Genomic DNA, 21,518 nt, shown 5'->3' with positions numbered 1-21,518 from the left:
CTAACAACATATATTACCGTATTATTTAATTTTATTCGCAGTAAATTATTTATCTGTTAACTAAACGAACGTTGCAACGCAAATGAAGCTCTGATCTTGTCCTCTCTGCTTTCAATATTATTCAAAGAACCGAATATGATAAATAACGATGTGACCTAAACGGTGTACCTACACACAGACGTACGTACATCAATAAATCAGAAATTTACTTTTTCAATAATTCTTATACTATTCTTATAAAATTCTTTACAATGATTTTAAAAAGCCGGTAAATTTTCTACGTGTTAACAAGGCGAGTGTTAGAACGAAACTGAAGGTTTGACCTTTTTTCTGTTTTAAGTATAAACGAACTGAATATAAACAACGTGACCTAGACCGTGTATTTACACATACACACATACACACACACGCTCGAACACGCGGTGCGATACGTCGTATGTTTGCTGTTTCAATTTTAAGAAAAACATACTAACTATTTTTTTATATTTTTTCCCCTCTACTTTCATAATAATAATAATGTTCGTATAGACAATAACCAAAAAATGGAAAAGATTATTTGAAAATTGAATGTATTAATTAAAATGAAATATAAATGAAGATCATAAGATTGACATACCAACGACCGTATCATCTTTGTCGTTTATTATCGCTTCGTTCATTCGACACACAATGGTACTTAATCAAATCGCACAAACTCGACTTGTGAAGGAATGTTAAATGAACTATACGAATTATCAGACAAATTATTGGCTTATTTAATGCTCCTGATTGACGTGAATTCACGCATTGGGAAATAACTCGCACCTATTTTACCTGTGTTTTGATAAAAACGATACAGACTATTTTGACGGATTCGAATTCAATTACATTTGACTTTCTATCTATGAAAAATATGATTAATATACTTCACAAAATATCTATCAAAATTCAATAGTGAATTGTTCTTTTGTTCATACTCGTAATTTAAAAACGTTCATAAATGTAAAAATAAAATAAAATAAAATTATGTGAAATTAAAAGTGAATTTTGTTGAAAAATTTAGTTAGGAGATGATTGGATTGATCTAATTTAAATATTTTTTAATTTTTAGGCAGAAAGTGCGGCCCTTTACGATGCTGTATTTCTTTTATACAACGCATTGGATATCCTTAACGATAGGAACAAAAATAATGGTGATCCTATTCCTATCATCCCGGTACCGCTCTCTTGCGACGATGAAAAGAAATATGAAGCAGGTCCCAACATTACCAGCATCATACGAGAAGTAAACCTAATGTTTAATCTCTTTACTGACATCTTTTTCCTCTTATAAAAGAGGACCATGGTGTATCGACGAATAAAATCACGAATCTTGTATTTACCGACCTAAAATTTCTCAAAATACACTCGGGGAAAAATATTTTACAAAAATTTATATTCAATTCTAAATTTCCACGAGATTTAAACATATGTTATTAAAAATTACAATTTATTCTTGACCATTATTATTAATATATCAATATTTTAAATAAATGTTCAGTACTTATAATAAAATATTAGTGCACAACCCTAACTAAACTCTGTATTTATTATAAATATTAATAAATTATTCTCATACACCGACCATAGTTTAAAGTATTAGTAAACAAATGGTTAAAAATATTGATAAAATAGTTTTTTTTAACTGATAGAATCAAATAAAATTGCAGTTAGAATACTGTCTCCACTTTTCGAAATCAAGAATTAAGATCTTTCATAAATCTAATAATCGATTATTACAGGTATCTTTAGAAGGGAAGATGACAGGAACAATCAGCATTGACGATATTGGTCGTAGACGAGACTTTAGTCTTCATCTTTTGGATTTCCGAGGTTTCAACAGTATCAAAATGGGATATTGGGATGAAGGAGGTGTTCATTCTACTCGCACTAAACAGGAACTCGAAAGTTACTTGTTCAAATCTATCGAACAAAATCATTTTAGGATTGCCATCAAAGTGGTAAACTAAATAATCTTCAATAAATAATCAAAATCATTTAAAACAACATATGAACTAAACTAAAAAACTGACCCATTTTATAGGGTGAACCATACGTGATAGAAGTGACAGATGGATCAACACGAGGTGTGGCTATCGATAAAAAATACTACGAAGGATATTGCATAGATGTGATCGAGAATATTGCAAAAATTCTTAAATTCAAATATTCGTTCATGTTGGTACCTGATAACCAATACGGTTCTTACGTACCTAAAACTAAATCTTGGAATGGTTTGATAAAACTTCTCTTAGATCACGTAAGTAACTAATTGTAAATTCTAAATTATCAAAAAATTTTTCCTTAATTCGTAAAAAGAACGAACGGTTATATTTTAGGAAGCTGATCTTGCCATATGTGATTTGACTATAACATCAGCTAGAGAGAGTGCAGTAGATTTTACTATGCCATTTATGAATTTAGGTACAATGATAAATCTAATAATATCTAAATAATTTATTTTTATACTTATTATTAAGTGAAAGGATTATTATTTTTTTTTCTTATTTTATTTTAACAGGTATCAGTATTTTGTTCAGTAAGCCAGAAGATAAAAAACCTGAACTGTTCTCTTTCCTTAAACCATTGTCTACGGATGTTTGGATTTACATGGCTACTGCTTATCTGATAGTCTCTTTGATGTTGTACGTGCAAGCCAGGTAAATAAAAAGATTAAAATATCATGATAAAGAAAACGTGTAAGAAATTTAATTGGTGAGCTTGTTTAATTTTTTTTTTAGAATGGCACCAGGAGAGTGGAATAATCCTCACCCATGTAATCCTGATCCAGAAGAATTAGAAAATAATTTTGATTTGAAGAATTCATTATGGTTGACTGTGGGTTCTCTTATGCAACAAGGTTCAGACATTCTTCCTCAGTAAGTATTAATTTATTTTGTAAGTAATATTAATCTGCAAGTTTGATAAGATACAAATGTAAGTTTAATATCAGGTTTCAATGAGTTTAGGAACGATAGTGTTATTTAAAACTCTCATTTAGATCCGTAGAGATATTCCACTATTCAAATTTCACTTTCCCAATACTTGAATTCGATAAGCCGGATATACAGAAACCTGATCCCCTACCCTAATAACATTAAATCTTCAGCTATATTCAGAATCATAAGCACGTGACCTGGTTATTCAGAAATCTCTGTATTTAAATTTCACAACTTTAGGAAACCAACCGAATCAACGATTCACAATTCTACGTAGTCTGAAATTGAAGCCAACGAATTCCAATATCTTCATAATACTCCATAACTCAACTTAAAACCTATACCATAATTCCTATAAACATATCATTATAAAAAGAAAACATTAATTTATTACAAAAACATAAGACCAAGAAAAAAAGAATTCTTATAAAATAATTTATTTAAAAAAAAAAGAAAAATAAAAAAAAAATAACTCCCGAAATATTTAAAATACAAATTCAGTTTTAATGAACGATAAATTCAAAACCTAAGATCCTTTTTTATTAATCGACCTATCTTCTCACTTTTAACAAAAAAACCAAAAAACAAAAAAAATATTATAAAATTGATTTACAATAATCAAATTAAGGAATAAGTTGGCTAACAAAAAGATTTAGACTTGCTCCTCTGATTCTTCCTTTTATATTTTTTTGTTTTTCTTTTGGGAACGAGGACTCCGTTTTTTTTTTTTTAGTCACGACAATTAAGCTTAACGAGGCGCTGTTTGCCGGACGTATTTGAGTCGGCTTCCCACTTATTAGCGCCGGCACGGCGCTAACTCTCTGTCCGTGACATCGTGCATGTTTGCTCACCACATACTAGGAGACAACCAACCAAAGACACCTAACTGCCGTCGTCTTCCTCTTCCTCCACCTCCTATACATCCCCTCCCTACCTTTATCTTAACCCTCATACCTCATACCTCTTCGTCTGTACCCCCCCTATCCCCCCCATGGTGGAGACTCTTCTACGCAGAGAACCTCGTGTTCTTCGTTCAATAAGAGAGAAAGAGACGGAAGCAAACACTACACCACACTACACTACACCACACACACACACACACACATGCACGCACGTATACTCATTTATGTGCGCACGCGTACAAGAAGGATCGTCAACAAACAGAGACCATTTACATACGCAGCCCTTTAGCCTTTGCTTAATTAGGAGAACGTTATGCGTTCCTACCGCTACTTTTAGATATTTTATATTGTTTTCTTTTTTATTTTCTATTGCTTAATCTACGCAAAAAGTGTTTAGATAATTGTCGATAAATTGTTGAAATTAATTATTTAATTTGATGTTTGAAATGTAGATTATTTAATTAACGTTTGATTTTGCGATCCAAAAATTTAATTACTTTTAACGAATTTTAAATCATTGATTCATGATCTGATTTGGTAATGCATTGATTATTAGATATTTTCGTGTTTGATTAAGTATGCGTAGGTAAATATGCGGATTTAGATTGTTTAGATAAATAATTAGGAACTAACGTTACTCGTTAAACGATAGATGAATATTTAATAATTCATATGTAACACGAATCGATGATTGATATTTCGTGATCCGTTTGCGATGTGTTGAACCAAAAGTAATGATAGTTAGTTAAACATGATGCTAATTGATTTTAGAGCACCATCAGTACGTATGGTAGCCGGAATGTGGTGGTTTTTCACACTGATTATGGTATCATCGTACACAGCAAACTTGGCAGCTTTTCTGACTATCGACAAAATGGACAATCCGATTACGAACGTTGAAGAGCTCGCTAAACAAACTAAGATCAAATACGGTGCCATCGATGGTGGTTCAACTTCAGCTTTTTTCAGAGTAATTATTATTTAAATCCGACGTTAATTCGTTTGATCGATTTTTAATGGATAATGAATTATTAGTTATTTTCTTTTTATAGGATTCAAATTATTCCACTTATCAACGTATGTGGGCAACTATGTCGGAAGCAAGGCCAAGTGTATTTACTGCTACTAACGACGAAGGTGTCGAACGAGTAGTCAAAGAAAAACAAGGATATGCATTTTTGATGGAATCGACTACGATCGAATACAAAATGGAAAGAAATTGTGATCTGCAACAAATTGGTTCGTTGATTGACAACAAGGGTTACGGGATCGCTTTGATACGTAGTAAGTAACTATTGCTAACAATAACCTAATTGTATATAATGATAAAAAAAATAAATGTGAACAAAAGGTATGACGATATTTAAATTTTAAATAAACCATTTCGTTAATAGTCGTCTGAACGACTGACCCGTATAGGGGTCGTACACCATGTAACGATACGTTTCTATAAAGAAATTTATCTGGGACGATACTCGTGCCAAATAACGCCTTATAATGAAAGGAATTTATATTAAATTAAATATCATTTTTATATAGATTCTCCGTACAGAACTCCAATAAGTGGGGCAATATTAACTCTACAGGAAAAGGGTACATTGTCAGAATTGAAAACAAAATGGTGGGAAAAACGTGGCGGTGGAAAATGTAAAAAAGAGGACAGTGATAAAGATACTAACTCGATAGAATTAGGTTTACCCAACGTCGGTGGTGTTTTTCTCGTTTTGATGTGCGGTTGTGCCGTTTCCTTCGTCATCGCTATATTTGAATTTTTATGGAACATACGCAAAGTTGCCGTCGAAGAAAAGGTTAGTCTTTTTTTATCTATTCTAATTCTATCAACATTTTGATTACACTCGATGATTCGACGATAAAACTTATGTGAATGGAATACGAATCGAAGTTTTATCGATGTTTTCTATAGTTGAGGGAAAAACTCGAGGAGAAAAAATTCGAAGAATCTTTTTAAGAAGTTTTACTTACTTGAAATTTTAAACACTAACCATTAATCTTAATACTTGGTGTTTTTTCTTCTTATTCTTTTTCTTTTCTTTTTTTTTCTACAGATCACTCCTTGGGAAGCTTTCGTAGCGGAATTGAAATTCGCCGTGAACATTACTCTCGATACGAAACCAGTGAAAATATCGAAAAGTAGTAGCGGTACCAGTTCAATGGAAGGTGGTATTGGCAGAGCAGCATCAACGGCACGATCCATAGTCGGTTCATTTCTACGATTGGATATTTTAGACAAATTCGATAAGAACAATACTAACAATCGTGGCAATGATAGGAAAATTAATTAAAGTGTTTTATTTTTTTAAGTAAAAGTTTACAAGTAATAATGAGATTTGCTAGAAATTGATTTGAAACAATTTAACGTATATAATATAATCGATCTTTAATTTGATTCCGGTAATTGCAAAAAAACAGTAAAACATTATTTATCATATAATAATCAAAATTATTTGCTAGAAAATTGAAAAAAAAAATGTTTATATTGCATAGACTTTGACAAAGTTGCCAAAAAAAAGTGAAAATTATTATGAAAAAGTCAAACAAAATGTATTCTCGAAAATTTCATTTAAAAAAAGTTCATCAAAATTTATACGATATTCTAAAAGTCACGCATGAAGTCGTCAGTGTCACATTGTTGCAACAAAGAGAAAAAGCCCGAAAAAAATCGTGGCTGTAGGTCCAGGATAAAATCTAATAATATTTGGACTAGACCACAATGGCACTAACCAACCGTGCCCGTTGAGTCAAGGGCATTTTATTTCCGAGAAATTGTTGGTGGAATTTTTTTTTTCCTCAGTCCTTTTCCCCTTTGTCCAACCCCCGATTTCATCTTCCTTTCTCGAAAGTAAAGCAAGTAAAAGCAAGCGGCATGTCCTTTGTGTCTTTGTTACCAAAGGGACGTTTCTTAGAGATGAAGAAAAGCAGCATCACGGATAGTTTACAGCTCCACACCGCAGGATCTTTTTAATCTTTTCTTGTTAAAGGGTGTCTCTTTTGGTAGAACGAGGGATTGACTTGTTCGACTTTTATAATACCATTATTTAAAAAGAAAAACAGAAAATTTAATACCCGTAACTAAATCCTTGGCAAGCTATTTCAAATATGATCTTTCTTTTTTTCTTTTTTTTTTTAAATACTTCAAACTCGTAATCAAAGTAATTTGTTACATAAGTAAATACTTGATATTCAAACAATAAAAGATTATGTGGTGCTATAATAAACATGTATTCAGTATAAATATAAATTAACTTTGATTATGTGTGTGAATATAATTAATAAAATTTCAATATAATCTCTGAATCAATGGAATGAAATATTTTTCCATATAATCAGACAAAACTTTACCACTTCCGAAAAAGTAGTAAAGTTGCGTCTTACCTATCTACTTAATCTACTTAATATTAAATCCACGATACTCCCAATGATTTAAACTATTCATTCGTAAACTAACTTGACTAATTATTCATAATTCACGAATTAAAAAAAAACACATAAACGCGTAGAAATAAATTTGAAACGAAAATTGTTATGATCCATTTATATAAAACCGCATGAAAAATTAATGACTTTTCTATTGTGATAAAACAAAATTATGGCAATAATTTTCCGCGACGATGATTGCATAAGGCACTTCCTAAAAAAAAAAGAGAACAAAAAAAGAAAGAAAAAAAAACGAAAAAGGATCCAAAAGAGAGAGGTCGGTCGAAACGTCCGAAAATCGGATTACACCGGGACCCGGGGTTCGTTCGAGTGATAAAGGTGTAAGTACATCGATTAATACTTCTTTTCATTGCCGCAATAAAAGGCTGTAACACGATTACGGGTAACGTTTACTGGTGCTCGAACGAGCGGTTAACCAGTTAGCCCTTTGCGAACCCGTCCCGTTACACCGTGAGAGCTTTTTATAAAAGCGAACTTTCTCTCTTTCTTTATCTCTCTTTCACTCACAAATAATACACAGATACACTAACACATTCTGATATTCGTAAGGAAGCAGTCCTTTCCTCGTGACGTGTCTTTTACGATCACACCGCTGAAGTTTAGTGCCTTTTACGAAGGGACGATGTATAATTAGCCGAAAATGGATGTACGTAACATCCCTTCTCTTTCTTTCTTTCTTTCTCTTATTATCCTTCCTCGTTTATTATTTCGTTCTCTTTCTGTCTTTCAAGAACGTTTTGAAGAAAAGATCTCGAAGGCACGCGTGTACACACAGGCTCGAATTAAGTACCCCGTACGTCACTAGGTACATAGTAGTTAAAGTTTCCAAGTGAGACGAGAGCTCGTTACAGGGCAAAAACCATACCAACGTACCAAGAGTTCTGAACTAAGGAAGATGAAAATAGTTATATATATATATATGTATTATATATACATAGATATATTGTATATAATATATATGTGAGTGTATATGTGTGTGTACTGATATGAATAAAGTAAAGGAGCCATTTTCATTTCTAGGTAACATATTTTCTTCCTAGATTGCGTTACGTAAATTATTCTAAATTATCTCTAATTAAAAAAATTTTAATCTAATAATAATAATAAATATTATTAAAAATTTATTACTTAATGTTGCAGATATAAATACTTAAAAATTTTCTTTTACAATTATGTTTTTATTTTTATTATAAAATTTTGTATTCTTGCAATACATTATTTTACGATAATAAATGAATTGCACAGACAGACACACACGCACAAGTACAAATATTTGTTAGAAAATGGCGGATTTTCTTTCTCGTTGTTATTTCTTGAAATCCTTAGGTAGGAATGTGAACGTTAGACGGACGTAATACGTATTCGGATCGGTGCGAAATCGTCGAGGGAAAATAAATCTTCCTTCGACGAAGGGGTTAATTAAGTTTTACGGCCTGTTCCAAGAGAGACTCGCCGTTGCGCAGGTGTACGTACTCTCGCTCTCGGCTTATCTACAATACATCTTTATCCTTGGCTGATCCTAAGGCCGATTCACGAGCGTTTCTATCTACTTACACACACATGCGCGTATTTAAATATACAATACGATTTTCGTCCTTTCCTACTTTATATATAGACCCATAATGTCTCATGTGCTAGAAAACTGTCACTTTAAATTTAATCATTTAATCATAACAATATATGGATCAAAAATTTTAATTGACAAAAAAAAAAGAAATATTCCTACGTGACTGTAAAATATAAAAGAATAAAGAAACATTAAACGGTTATTAATCATTTTATCAATAATCAAATATTACATCAAACACAGTGATATAAAGTATAAATAAACATTACAATAAATCGATGAATATATAAAATAATGATGAACGATGTGAATGAGAGGACAATAAATGAGATATGAATTTTCTTAGATGTGAACGATAACAATAATCTAGAAAATGAAATTGGAGTTTACTATGTACGTTCGATGACTCGAACAAATATTTCGGCGATCTAAGAAAAAGGATAAGAGTTGGCTTACTCGCGTTTCGAATAACCGCGTGGCAGCCGGGCGAACGTAATGATACCTTAATAGTAGCTTTGCTCGTGGCACAGGCTTCGGGCACGAGGAACAACATCAACGAGAAAAAGAGAGAGAGAAAGAAAGCAAAAAAAAAAGAAAAAGAGAGAAAGAGAGAGAATGCAGTCGTTGTGCCGATCTTATCGCACGCCGACAAAAACAACAGGTGCACGAAATCAGGAACCGCCCTGATGTCGCCTCGAGATCTGCCGATCCTTCTTAAAAAGAGCAAAAAACAAAATTAGATAGAGATAAAAAGAAAGAGAGAGAGAGAGAGAGAGAGGACGAGGAGAAAGACGAAGAAGAGGAGGAGGAGGAGGAAAGAAATCAGATTTCCAAAACAGAAGCAACGTGATCCCAAATCTCGAATATATATCGATCGTTAAGAATCGAGTATAGGATAGTAAGAAAAATAATAAATAATAACAATAGTAGTAACAATAATAATAACAATACTAATAACAATAATAATCATACTTAAAGAGATTAATCAGGAAAGAAGCAGCGACTCAATCGAGTTTAACGATACCTACTACACGATCGATAACCGATCTCGATCAAGCAATCGATCAGACATTTTTTAATAGCACGATCGCCGTACACTCGTTCATTAAGCAATTACCTTAACGTCTTACTACTCGATTCGATGGATGGATCTTCTCGCGAGCCTCGAGGAGTCTTCTTCCAAGACAGATAGAAAGTGAGAAAGAGAGAGAGAAAGAAATGAACAACCGATTTTGAAGTGATCGCGAAGACCATTACTCAAAGGGGAAACTAGAAAAGAGAGATAGAGATGGAAAAAATAAAAATTTACTAAATGACACAGGCAGAGATCAGAAATGATCATCTTACAATGATCATATCGGCTTCTGTACTGTGCCAAGATAGATTGTATGCATATATATATCTATATCTATATATCTCTGTATGTATGTATGTGTGTATATACGTGTTTGCGAGAAAGAAAGAGAAAGAAAGATAGAAGACGTGTTTCTCGTTCGGTCCTATCCGAAAACCGCTGGCGGCAACAGTGGCGGTGCACTGCCGTGCCCGTAGGAATTCCTGGCGCGTTTATCAGCAGGAGAGAGAGACTCCTTACTCCTTTTCCTCGAAAGAAAGAGAGAGAAAGAGAGAAAGAAAGAGAGAGAGACTTCTCTTTCAAGGACCGACGACACCGACGTTGGGCCAAGCCGCAAAAGAGACCGCGACAATGCTGCACCCAACGGCCATCTTACACCACCGCGAGAGACTCCTCCACGCGGGAACCTGGAATTCCCGATGGACTTGTTGTCCGCCCTTTCTGTTTCGTTTTGTTTTGATTTTGTTTTTTTTTTTTATTTCTTATATATTATTTTTTTCCCCTCTCTTTGTATGTCTTTTTGCGAGGTACGTGTCCCTTTTTTTTTATTCGTTTAAATTCAACTCACAATCGCCATTCCTTTTAGAAATATTTCTCTATATTTAGAAATACTGTTGCGTTTTTTCTTACTTGAGAAATGTCTTCTTTTTTTTTGTTATCTACAATTTGGAAAGATATAAAAAAAATTAATTAACGCGTAAGAGGATATACATTCGGATCGTCGTAAATTTGTATGGATTCGATTAGAATGATATTTGATTATGGAGGGTAATTTTCTTTTCTTTTATTTTTGTCCAGTTATTTATGCGACATACAAGCTGATACGAAACGTCGAATATATTTTTCCACAATTGCTTGGACCACATTGTGATCAAGTTCCGTCTCCTTATGTATTATTGAAAAAATACTTCTTTTCTTCTATTAGACCATCCATTAAGTGTTTCTTTGAAGCCGCGTGAGATCACCCTCTCGAAGGGATAGAAGAAGATCGTTGGAGGGTTACGGCCGCCCTGCTCGTTCCACAAAATGTCTTACCTTGTCGGAAGGATCAACGACTTCATCGAGAACTCCCACGGACAGGGATACTTGGAAGCAAAAACATCGTTGGAGGTGTACATGGTGTGTCTCCCCCTACTGCAAAAAGCACGTTGCTCACACCGGAAGCAATCTTCGCTTGACTGAATGTTTTCTCAAAGAATTCTTCAACAAGTGAGGAAATGATCTATCTTCGATAACAAGATCTAAGATTATATTGATCTAATTCTTTTTCTTTAAATAACTTCCACCGTAATAATTCAGTCTGATTTCAATCAACGAAAAAGGAAAAAATTGTAAGAGAAAATAATAAACGATCGTATCAATTTTAGAAACAGGATATTAATCTAAATCTGTCACCCTAGTTTTTTACCCTAATAAATATTTTCACACAAAAAAAAATATCCTATCATTTTATCCAGAATCAAGATATCAAGATTTTAATTTGATCAAACACGTTTTTGATATTACTTTTCCTTTTTAAAACAAAAAAACATTAAATATTACTACGAGTAAAATTAATCATTTCGTTCAAATTTGGAGTCACAATTTTATGCGATTTTATCATAAAAGAAGGATAAATTTGTTGAAAAAAGAGGAAAAAGAAAAATAAAGAAAATGAGTAATCCTCTTAAATACAGTGTCATAAATCCTAACAGAAGAAATATAAATATTTTGGCAAACAGCTTAGTGTATGAAAGAGAAAAAGAAAGAATAAGTAAAAAAGGAGGATGAAGGAAGAGAAGGGATCTTTGTTGTCACACGAGAGCGGTCGGTCATTCATGGTTTATGTTTATCGTAAGAATTCGAGCGTGGGAGGAGGTCCAGGAGACAGGACACAGCGGTATGTCAGTATGCAAAGGGAGAGATCCAAGGAACGAAGCGTACGATGATATCGGCGCTTGTTAAGCCGACTCCAGACTAACGCAGCAGGGTGCTTCACCATGGCGGCGAACCTCCAAGAAAGATTCTCTCTCTCTCTCTCTCTCTCTCTCTCTCTCTATCTCTATCTCTTTTTCTTACTCTTGACTCCACAAAATCACCGACACATTCAGGCTGATCGTTAAAAAGTAAGAGAAGTAATGGCCCTTTTGCCGAAACCACGATCCACAAGCCAATCTTCCAAACTCTGTAAGCTAAACGCGAGCTCGGTTAGGAGACCAACCACCAAATTCACCACACTCCTCGACAAATAATTATTTCCTACAACAACAACAACAACAACAACGATAATCAAAATGAAACAAGAATATCGAGATCATTTGGAATCTTTCTTTTTAGGATCCTTTTCTCTCTATGATTCGAACCATAAATCGAACTTCCCTTTATACTTTTTTTTTCAATCCCATAAGAAACATTCATTAAGAAACTGGTTGTTCTCTTTATTTCTGTTTGTTTCTTTTTATTATCTTTTTTTTTTTTAATTTCCTTTTCGAACGAACCATATTGATAATTAATTTTATTATTTCATTTAATATCTATTTATTTAGAACGATTTGCTATATCACTCTGAACGAATGTTATTCATTTGAATAAAAACCAAAGTATTTTTTTTATTTATGGTAAGAAGATATGAAAGAAAAATTGTATGATTAGCTTAATAAACATGCATATATATATTATCAGTTGTGTTTATTAAGAAAAGGGTAAGAAAAAGATAGAATAAGAGAGAGGGAAAGAGGGAGAGGGAGAGAGAGAGATAGAAAGTTCTCTACCGTATTCGGCTTCATGTCCATGGCGGTAACTACAAAGAGGTTGGCAAGAGACAGGGCGGTTTGTGAGTCGTGCGGCTAACTTACGCCGCACCAACTAATACTCCTTGCTACTCGCTTACACAACGCTTATATACACATGCATACATACATACATGCACACAGAAAACCACTTCCCCGAGGAGCGCATTGATGCACGCTTATATTTCCTCTCCTACCTCACTTCTCCTACCCCTTTATGTTTGTTCAGCGGTATTCTCCACGAATCTCTTTCTCGCAGCATCTACCTACACAAGCAAAACTTACCCGAAAATATCCTTCGAATGAACTTACACCTGATATATGTTTCGATATATTATAATCTCGAATATTATCTACCTTTTTGGGTTATAACATTTGAAATTGAAAAAGGATTATCGATTAATTTTCTAGTTTTTTTTTGCTTATACAATTATTCGCAAATGTTTTTAAATTTGATTGCAGAAAAAAAACAATAATAATAATTTTTAGAAAATTTATCTACATTAAAAATTAATTAAAATATATTCTATTTTTTTATAAATTGATTTGAAAAATTCTTTCTCTCTCTCTATCTCTCTCTCTATATATATATATATATATATATATATATGTATGTATTCATATGGATAAACAAATTAATCTAAAAAGAACAATTTTATTGTGTGTGTGAGATATGAAAAATAATTTTTATATTAAAAATATTGAAATTAAAAGGGAGGTATATATATATATATAATCAGACACGCTTGGAGGAATAAAAACTCGATAAGTTCTGCACGAGCAACTAGAAAAGAACGGGCTTTTGTTTTGAAGAAGCTCAAGAAGCACCGTTCGTTAATTAAGATCATTATCGGATAGGAAGTGAAGTATACTTTTTCGTAATTTCAGCTATATCCTCCGATTATTTCTCGATCAAAAGCGTTACATCCTTATTATTATATACGCTTAAGGAACTTGCTATAATAACTTGCCGATATTTAAAATAACGAGATGGGGAAATATAAGATGGATGATTTAAGAGAATAAAGAAAAAAGAAAAGAAAACCATAGAGAAACACGTAAGGTAGAAAAATGGTTAAATATGAAAAAGAGATTGAATTTGCATGTGCAATGATCTAAGAAATCGAAAATCGCTGAATCTAATTAAATTCTATTTAATCGAATTTCTTCGTACACTTGCAAGAAAGAAATAAAAAAATAAAGAAAAGGGAGAAGGAGAGAAAAATAGAAAGAAAAAAAATAGAGAGAAAAGAAAAGAGAGAGAAAAAAAGAACAAAGTACTTACATACTCGTCTCGCTGGTGCAAAAACTGGTCGAAGGGCGCGCAAAGGATCGAGAGATAATCACTGCCACGTGACCACCGACACGTCGGCTCGTTTTTACCGGCATTACGTGTCCCTAATCCGACCAAAGAACCACCATAATCGTTATAACCCTCCCTACTACTCTACTTCTCTTTTTTTTATTATCCTTATTTAATAAGTTCGCGCTAAAGTTTACTCCGGTACTTTTATTTTCTTATTTTTTATGTTTCACCCAAACACCATGATCGATACACATTTTTTTACTACTTGCAATGAAAATAACGAATATATATATATATATATATATATATTTTAGACTAACAAAATGATCATTATTCGAAATAATTCGTGAATTTTTCTATTGTTATAATTTGTTGTTGTTTTTTTAACGTTAATATAAATACTTTGTTAAAGCTGTTATTAGAAATATTCTCGAACGTATTTTTCAAAGATACTACTATGCGTTGTTATCGGATACCTCTCGAAATCGGAACTGCATCTGTAAAATCGATCTACGACGTACGCATTTGGCCTTTGCATGCGTGATGCGCATACAAAGAGACTTATCCTTGTTACGAGTATACGTCGGATCGAATCCGAATCGAATCCGGATCGAATCATGCTCGTGATGCACATACGTTACTTACATACATACGTTACATCTCGAAAAGCTTAAAAAAAAGTATGCATTTTTATCGAGAAATAGAACGAAAATCCAATTTTCGATACAAAAATCAAATACTTATTTCTAACAAATATCTAATCTTACTTATTTTTATTTATTATTTTAATTCATTCTATTTTATAATAATAAATAAATTATTAAAAATTAAAAAATACACATTTTTAAAAATAATATATTTGAATGTAATCCGAATGCTGTGGAAATTCGTTTACGAATAAAGAAACTCAAAAATTTGCATTATTGATGTCGACAGATGTATATACTTTATTACAATATCTGAAGAAAAAAAATATGTTCCATGAAGTTTCGATCGAACTTCGAAACGTAAAGGTCCAATTGTCCCTTAGCATTCTCTTACCTTGACTTCATTCGCACGAACATGCAAACCTTGCCACACGTCATTGCCACGGACTTATCTCACGTTCTATTTATTTTCATAACTTCGAATTTATTATAACTTCATACTACGCGTATATTTCATTCGTAATCTGTTCTATAAATATCATCCTTTAGCTCGTACGTTTCTTTCACACGTTCTACAAAAAGTATTAATAATAATAATAATAATTTAACAAAAATAAAATTGAATGAAACATAACATAATTATTAATAATTATTCAGTTAATAGCAAAAAAGCAAAAAAAAAAAGAAAAAACACGATAAGATAAGTATACAAGTATAATTGCTCTGAAAATATCGTGTCGGATCGATTATAGATTGTAATTTAAAGAATGAACGAAAAAACCCCTGTGAGAGTTTTGAATTCTAACACAAAGATCGATAAAAATCCCTCGATAATTTCGGACGAATGGTGTACGGCTATCGTAAATTCGATGAACGGGATGCTCAGCATGCCGTATCTTTTCTAGATATTCCGATATTTTTAGTTAAGCATCCGAACGATTTCACGAAGCAAATAAAAGAAGAAGAGGGAAGGATACGAAAATAAAATAAAATAAAAAAAAAGGAAAAAGGAAAGGGAAAGGAAAGAGAGAGAGAGAGAGAGAGAAAGGGTTCTTCACGTTCCACGTCGACCACATAAGCATCGTCGAAAATTCCAGATGTACTTTCTTTTCTTCTTTCCAAACTCTTTTCGCCTCTGATCGGCGACGGCGGTCAGTTACGCGGCGACCTTTGGACCATCGCTTTATCTCGGTCCCTAAATCTCTCTCGTTTATAAGCGCCTCCTAACGACCTCTTCTTTCGGACTTCACCGGTGCCTTGGCGTACGATTTAGCGCGAGCGCCAATGCAAATTTTCTCCAACGAATTTGTCGGAACCAAATGAAAGAATCGCTGAATATAACGAAAACAAAATTTCGAATAAAGACAATTTTATAGAAATAAATTAAGAATTAGAAAGAGAGAGAGAAAAATTAAAAATTAGAGAGAGAGAGAGAGAGACATAAATCAAGAGTTAAAGAGAAAAGAAAAGAAAGAAAGAATAGAAGATATAAAGACAAAATAGCGGAGGGAACAAAATCAAGAATGAGAGAGGTAAGAGAGGGAGAGAGTGAAAAAAAAATAAAAAATAAAAGACGGAGAGACAAAAACAGAGAGAGAGAAAGAGAGAAAACAACCACAAATTAAGAGAGAGGGAGAGAGATTGGGGAACAAAAGAGTGGGAAAAAGAGAAAAAACCAGCAAAAAATTGAAAGAAAGAGAAAGTGAGAGTGAGAGAAAGAAAGGGAAAGAGAGAGAGAGAGAAAGAGAAAGAATTTAGCTCTCGGCATGGCGCCTTCCTCTTCGTTGAGTTACTTCTTATCTCTTTCTTTCTTTGTTTCTTTCTTACTTTCTTAATGAGTAATCGAGAGTCCGTTCGTTATTAATCAGACGCGCCTTGAAAGATCCTGAAGCGAGATCGGCGCCAGTTCCTCCTTCTTCCTATCTACGATAGACATCGGACTCGACCTTTCGTCGACGCTTCTGAATTCGTAACGAGAGAGAAAGAGAGAGAGAGAGAGAGTACATTATTGCGCGGTACAAAATTAGAGTAGATAAAAGTCGCGATTTTGTAAAGATTTCAAATACTAATTTATACGATTTGCATATAATTTAAATGATTAATGAATTTTAAATATTTCACTACTGTATATTATATTATGGTGTTTTTATTCTAACATTAAATTAATTGTGAAAATAAATCATCAAAAGAACACGTTTAAAACTCGATTACATAATATTTGATAAAAGATATTTTAAAACATAAAAAACTAAACATGCAAAGCATTCCAGTAAAAGCATCGAGGGTAGGAAAAATAAAAATCGATAAATCGATATCGTAATACGCACCAAGATAAATCGATTTTCTTGTTTTTTCCGTCTATTTTTATGTTACCGCAGTAAAAGAGAGAGAGAGAGAGAGAAAGAGAGAGAGAGAGAGAGTAAAGAGATCTTCTAAACGTTTTCTCCACCACGAAAGCAATCTCTATGTTGTGTTGATCGAAGAGCACCGTTAAAAAAATGGCATCAAACGAGCGAACATGAGATTCTTAATATTTCTGAAAAAATATAAAAGAAAGGAGAGAGAGAGAGAGAGAGAAAGTTTTTTGTTTAGTGCTCACTTGACGCTTTCATATTGTCGAGGTATTTAATTATACTACAATCTCCCCCATACAATCATCCTCACGTGTATGAGTGTGTAGACATGAAGCAAAGCACAAATTTCGTATCGTCAGTTTCAGGAAATTTGTCGATCCTGTAAAATTTTTATAGGTAAAAAAGGAAGAATAATAAGAAATAAAAGTTAAAAGGAATCGAAAGAAAAGTAAGAAAAAAGAACGTGCGTGATAGAAGTAAGGCTTGTGTAACCATGTAAAAAATAATTCATTCACATGAACAATGAGTGTTTTTTAAAATCGTACACTGTTATGATTATAAGATTTCTCCTGGAAAACTATTAGCATAGTGTGTTTAAAATGAGGACAATTTAGAAATAAATATTATAGATTAATATATCCTTATTAAATGAGTTTAATCGGAAAGTCTTATTTGTAACTAGTGAATTAAATAAAAATAATACGAAAATAATATACAGGAAACCCTTTATCTTAAAATCGTATAAAACAATCGTCGTATCTTAAAATCGTTGATAAAACAAAAGAAATATTCGATTTTTTTATGTCTAACAATTGGTTGATCATCCTTTGTTTTCATTATTATTTAAATATTTCTTAATATCAATCAGTTTAATACCTATTAATGTAAAAATAATACAAACTATATATCTATTAATATACTTGGAATATTACAAAATTTCGATTTGATATTTTATTAAATGACAATTTTCAACTCAAAGTCACCAATGAGCAGGAACATTAAAATAAATGTATATTTTAGTTTAAACAATATATTTAAAATATTAATAGAATGTGCGACATACCTTAAATGATTGATGATTAATCGAAGGAAATGTGTATGTAGTCTAAAATCACGCAGTCTAGGTTCGACGCACCGTCCTCTTCAAAATCCAACAGTATACTGATGTCATTGTCCTATGTGAAAGTTCTTTTATTAAATGTTGTTTTTATGACTTTCAGAAGGCTACATATGTATTCACTGTATTCTTCACTGTAGCTGGGATTTATTTACAGTTCAGTGTGTTTTTAAAGTACAATAAACGAAGGAAATACGGTACGTATATATTATTTTAGTTTTATAGATTAGGATATTTTGCATTTAAATTTGTTTGCAATTTTTCTCTCATTTTCTTCTTCAGACCTTTTCCAAATTTTACAATAATTACTCCTTAAAAGCGGACATGGCATCACACAGCAACAGTTTTTCAAGTGATGATTCTGACGTGCCAGGTATTTGTTAAACTAATTTCTAGAAAAATAAATTTATTGGTTTCTTGTGTTATGTATCTTAAACTATACTCCCTTTCCTTGATAATTATGATTTTTACACTATTTTAATTATTGTTAGGCATACGCCAGAAACAAAACAATACAATTGTAAAGCATGGGATGCATACGCCCCATGCGGCCCGAACGGAAAGTCCTCAAAAAATGGTCTGGCAGGGAACGTGTGAATATACTTGGAAAATTAAATAATTTCGATTTGATATTTTATTAAATGACGATTTTCAACTCGAAGTCACCACTGAGCAGAAACGTTAAAATACATGTATATTTTAGTTTAAACAATTTAAAATATTAATAGAATGTGCGACATACCTTAAATGATTGATGATTAATCGAAGGAAATGTGTACTGTAGTCTAAAAGCACGGAGTCTAGGTTCGACGCACCGTCCTCTTCAAAATCCAACAGTATACTGATGTCATTGTCCTATGTGAAAGTTCTTTTATTAAATGTTGTTTTTATGACTTTCAGAAGGCTACATATGTATAACGAGAATAATATTCATAATAAATAGAATTTATTCTTCCAAAAGTCATATAGGTAAACAAGAATCAATAAAAGAAGTTTGAATAACTTTCATAGAGGACAATGAGACATTCAAACGTTGAATTTCGAATAGAACGGTACATCGAACTAATAATTCGTATTTGAAGCTATAATATACATTTTCTTCGATTAATTATCAAAATAATTTAGAATATATCGAACGCTCTCAATGTATGTCACATCTCCATTCATTTGTTCATAAATAAACGCATCTCGCAATAACTATCGATCGGCAAACACACATACCCAACATTAACAATAGAATTTTCCATATAACTGTCGATCGACTGTGAATTCTATCTCCCTCTCTCTCTTACCTTTTCTTTTAATGTCGTTTCATACAATTTTTTACCGTTGCCTGAGATGCTTTCACTACAAAAAAAATATAAATGAAAATAAAAATAAAAGAAATTATAAAAAAAAAAAAGAGAAAAAAGGAAGGAAAATTTCACACGGTTCGCAGTAGATCGATCAAAGCCGAGTAGTAGGCGACTTAGTGTAAGCGAGATAGAAAGAGATAGATAGATACATGGATGGGTAAATGGATAGACGGATGGATGGATCGACGCATGGATGGAAGCATGGATGGATGGATGGATGGATGGATGGATAGACAGAGCTAATTAGCCGTGGCAAGCTTGCAGGGATTTCTGATAAGCAAGGAAGCGGCTTTCTCTCTCTCTTCTCTCTCTTTCTATCTTTCTCTCTCTCGTTGACTCGGCGCGTGCATTACACGATCGGTCGTCGTATACGATTACGCAGTGTTTTTGTCGGTAAAAAAGAAACTACTAGCTGCCCTGATCGGACGTGTCCAAGAGAAAACGTATTCACAGTTTCCACGGCACGTAGTAGCTGATGTAAGTGCTCACAGAAAGAGATACTTGGCTACCCCGTTCCTTCTATCTATCCCTGCTATTCGTGTAAATACTAACTCCATGTCGGGACACATCAGAGACTACTCTTCCGATGCTTTTGAATATTCCAACTCTTTCGTAGCCAACTAACGCTGAGTAACTTTTGATTCCTTATAAAGATATCGCTTGAAGTACTTTTCAATCGTTCCTCGTAATCCATTCTCTCTTCATTATTTCCTTATTTCATTAAGTTTACCCATAGAGATACGGTAGAATCGAATTTTTCTTTAATATTGTTAAATCAATCTTTGTGATTTTATCCAGAAATGGGTCCAGTTTTCGTTTTGATTTTAATTATAGATGATTTGTGTTTGAATATTCCAATTTTACAGAATAAAAGTAAATCCCTCAAAGTACTTCGTTTTATCGTTTTACCTAAAATCATTCTCTTCGTTATTTTTCAAAAACATTAGAATATGATTTGTTGTTCTATGGTTGGTAGGTTAATCTTAATGATCTTGTTCAAGGAACGGAGATCTGACGTTGTCTTTTTGGTTTTAATTAGGATGAGTGTTAAAAAAATTCAAACAAATTTTTAAGAAGAGAATGAGATAGCATAAGAACGAGACGGGTTATCTTCTGAACGCAAGGGTGATCCATTAAAATTGTAAGGGAAGAGACGTCCAAAAGGGGGTAGCGACAAAGGAAGACGTTCGAGACGAAAGATCGATCGATTCTCAATCAGAAATAATCGTGCGGCTTCTACGGCAAGGTGCATCTCCTTAAAGGACGGAGAAACATTCAGCTATTGAAACGCGTAGGCGAGCACAAGACGAATGGAATCGAAATCGAGCAAAGAGAAAGAGAAAACGAAAGAGTGAGAGAGAGAGAGAGATAGATAAATAGATAGAGAAAGAGAGAGAGATCCTTGTCGTCAGAAAGGAACAACTCGAAGGATGTGTGGCGGTGAACTTGGAAGAAAGAAACTGGCGGCATGGTTCAAAGAGATGGTGACATGTGACCGGCATTGTGAGCTCTCTTTCTCTCTCTCTTTCTCTCACACACACAGACTCTCTTTCTCTTTCTGCGCCTCGAGATTATATGCTTTTCTATTACGTCGAAATAGCCTTGCTTTGAGCAGACCGTCTGATGCCGCTCTAACTCTACCTTACTTTTCGATCAACCCCCGAAAACTTACCCGCAGGATCCTACCTGTATCTGTCATTGAAAACTAAAGTTATGTTTTCTCATAATCCAATCA

General features: G+C 33.1%; 1 protein-coding gene across 1 annotated transcript in view; it reads left to right on the top strand.

Moving 5' to 3' along the window:
- The window catches only part of LOC122524104 (glutamate receptor ionotropic, kainate 2-like), a 45,946-nt gene extending 39,018 nt beyond the window's left edge, over nt 1-6,928 (top strand). Inside the window, exons 7-16 of the mRNA XM_043646188.1 lie at nt 1,091-1,264; nt 1,761-1,979; nt 2,063-2,278; nt 2,358-2,442; nt 2,540-2,678; nt 2,760-2,897; nt 4,631-4,829; nt 4,912-5,143; nt 5,399-5,667; nt 5,926-6,928. Coding sequence (XP_043502123.1) covers nt 1,091-1,264; nt 1,761-1,979; nt 2,063-2,278; nt 2,358-2,442; nt 2,540-2,678; nt 2,760-2,897; nt 4,631-4,829; nt 4,912-5,143; nt 5,399-5,667; nt 5,926-6,162 — 1,908 coding nt within the window. The 3' untranslated portion in view covers nt 6,163-6,928. The remainder of the gene's footprint in view (nt 1-1,090; nt 1,265-1,760; nt 1,980-2,062; nt 2,279-2,357; nt 2,443-2,539; nt 2,679-2,759; nt 2,898-4,630; nt 4,830-4,911; nt 5,144-5,398; nt 5,668-5,925) is intronic.
- The last annotated feature ends 14,590 nt before the right edge of the window (nt 6,929-21,518 follow it).

Source organism: Polistes fuscatus, unplaced genomic scaffold, assembly GCF_010416935.1.
Source record: "Polistes fuscatus isolate 324 unplaced genomic scaffold, CU_Pfus_HIC Scaffold7, whole genome shotgun sequence".
NCBI lineage: Eukaryota > Metazoa > Arthropoda > Insecta > Hymenoptera > Vespidae > Polistes > Polistes fuscatus.
The sequence above is the reverse complement of the archived record's forward strand: the minus strand, read 5'-3'. Positions and strand labels throughout refer to the sequence as shown.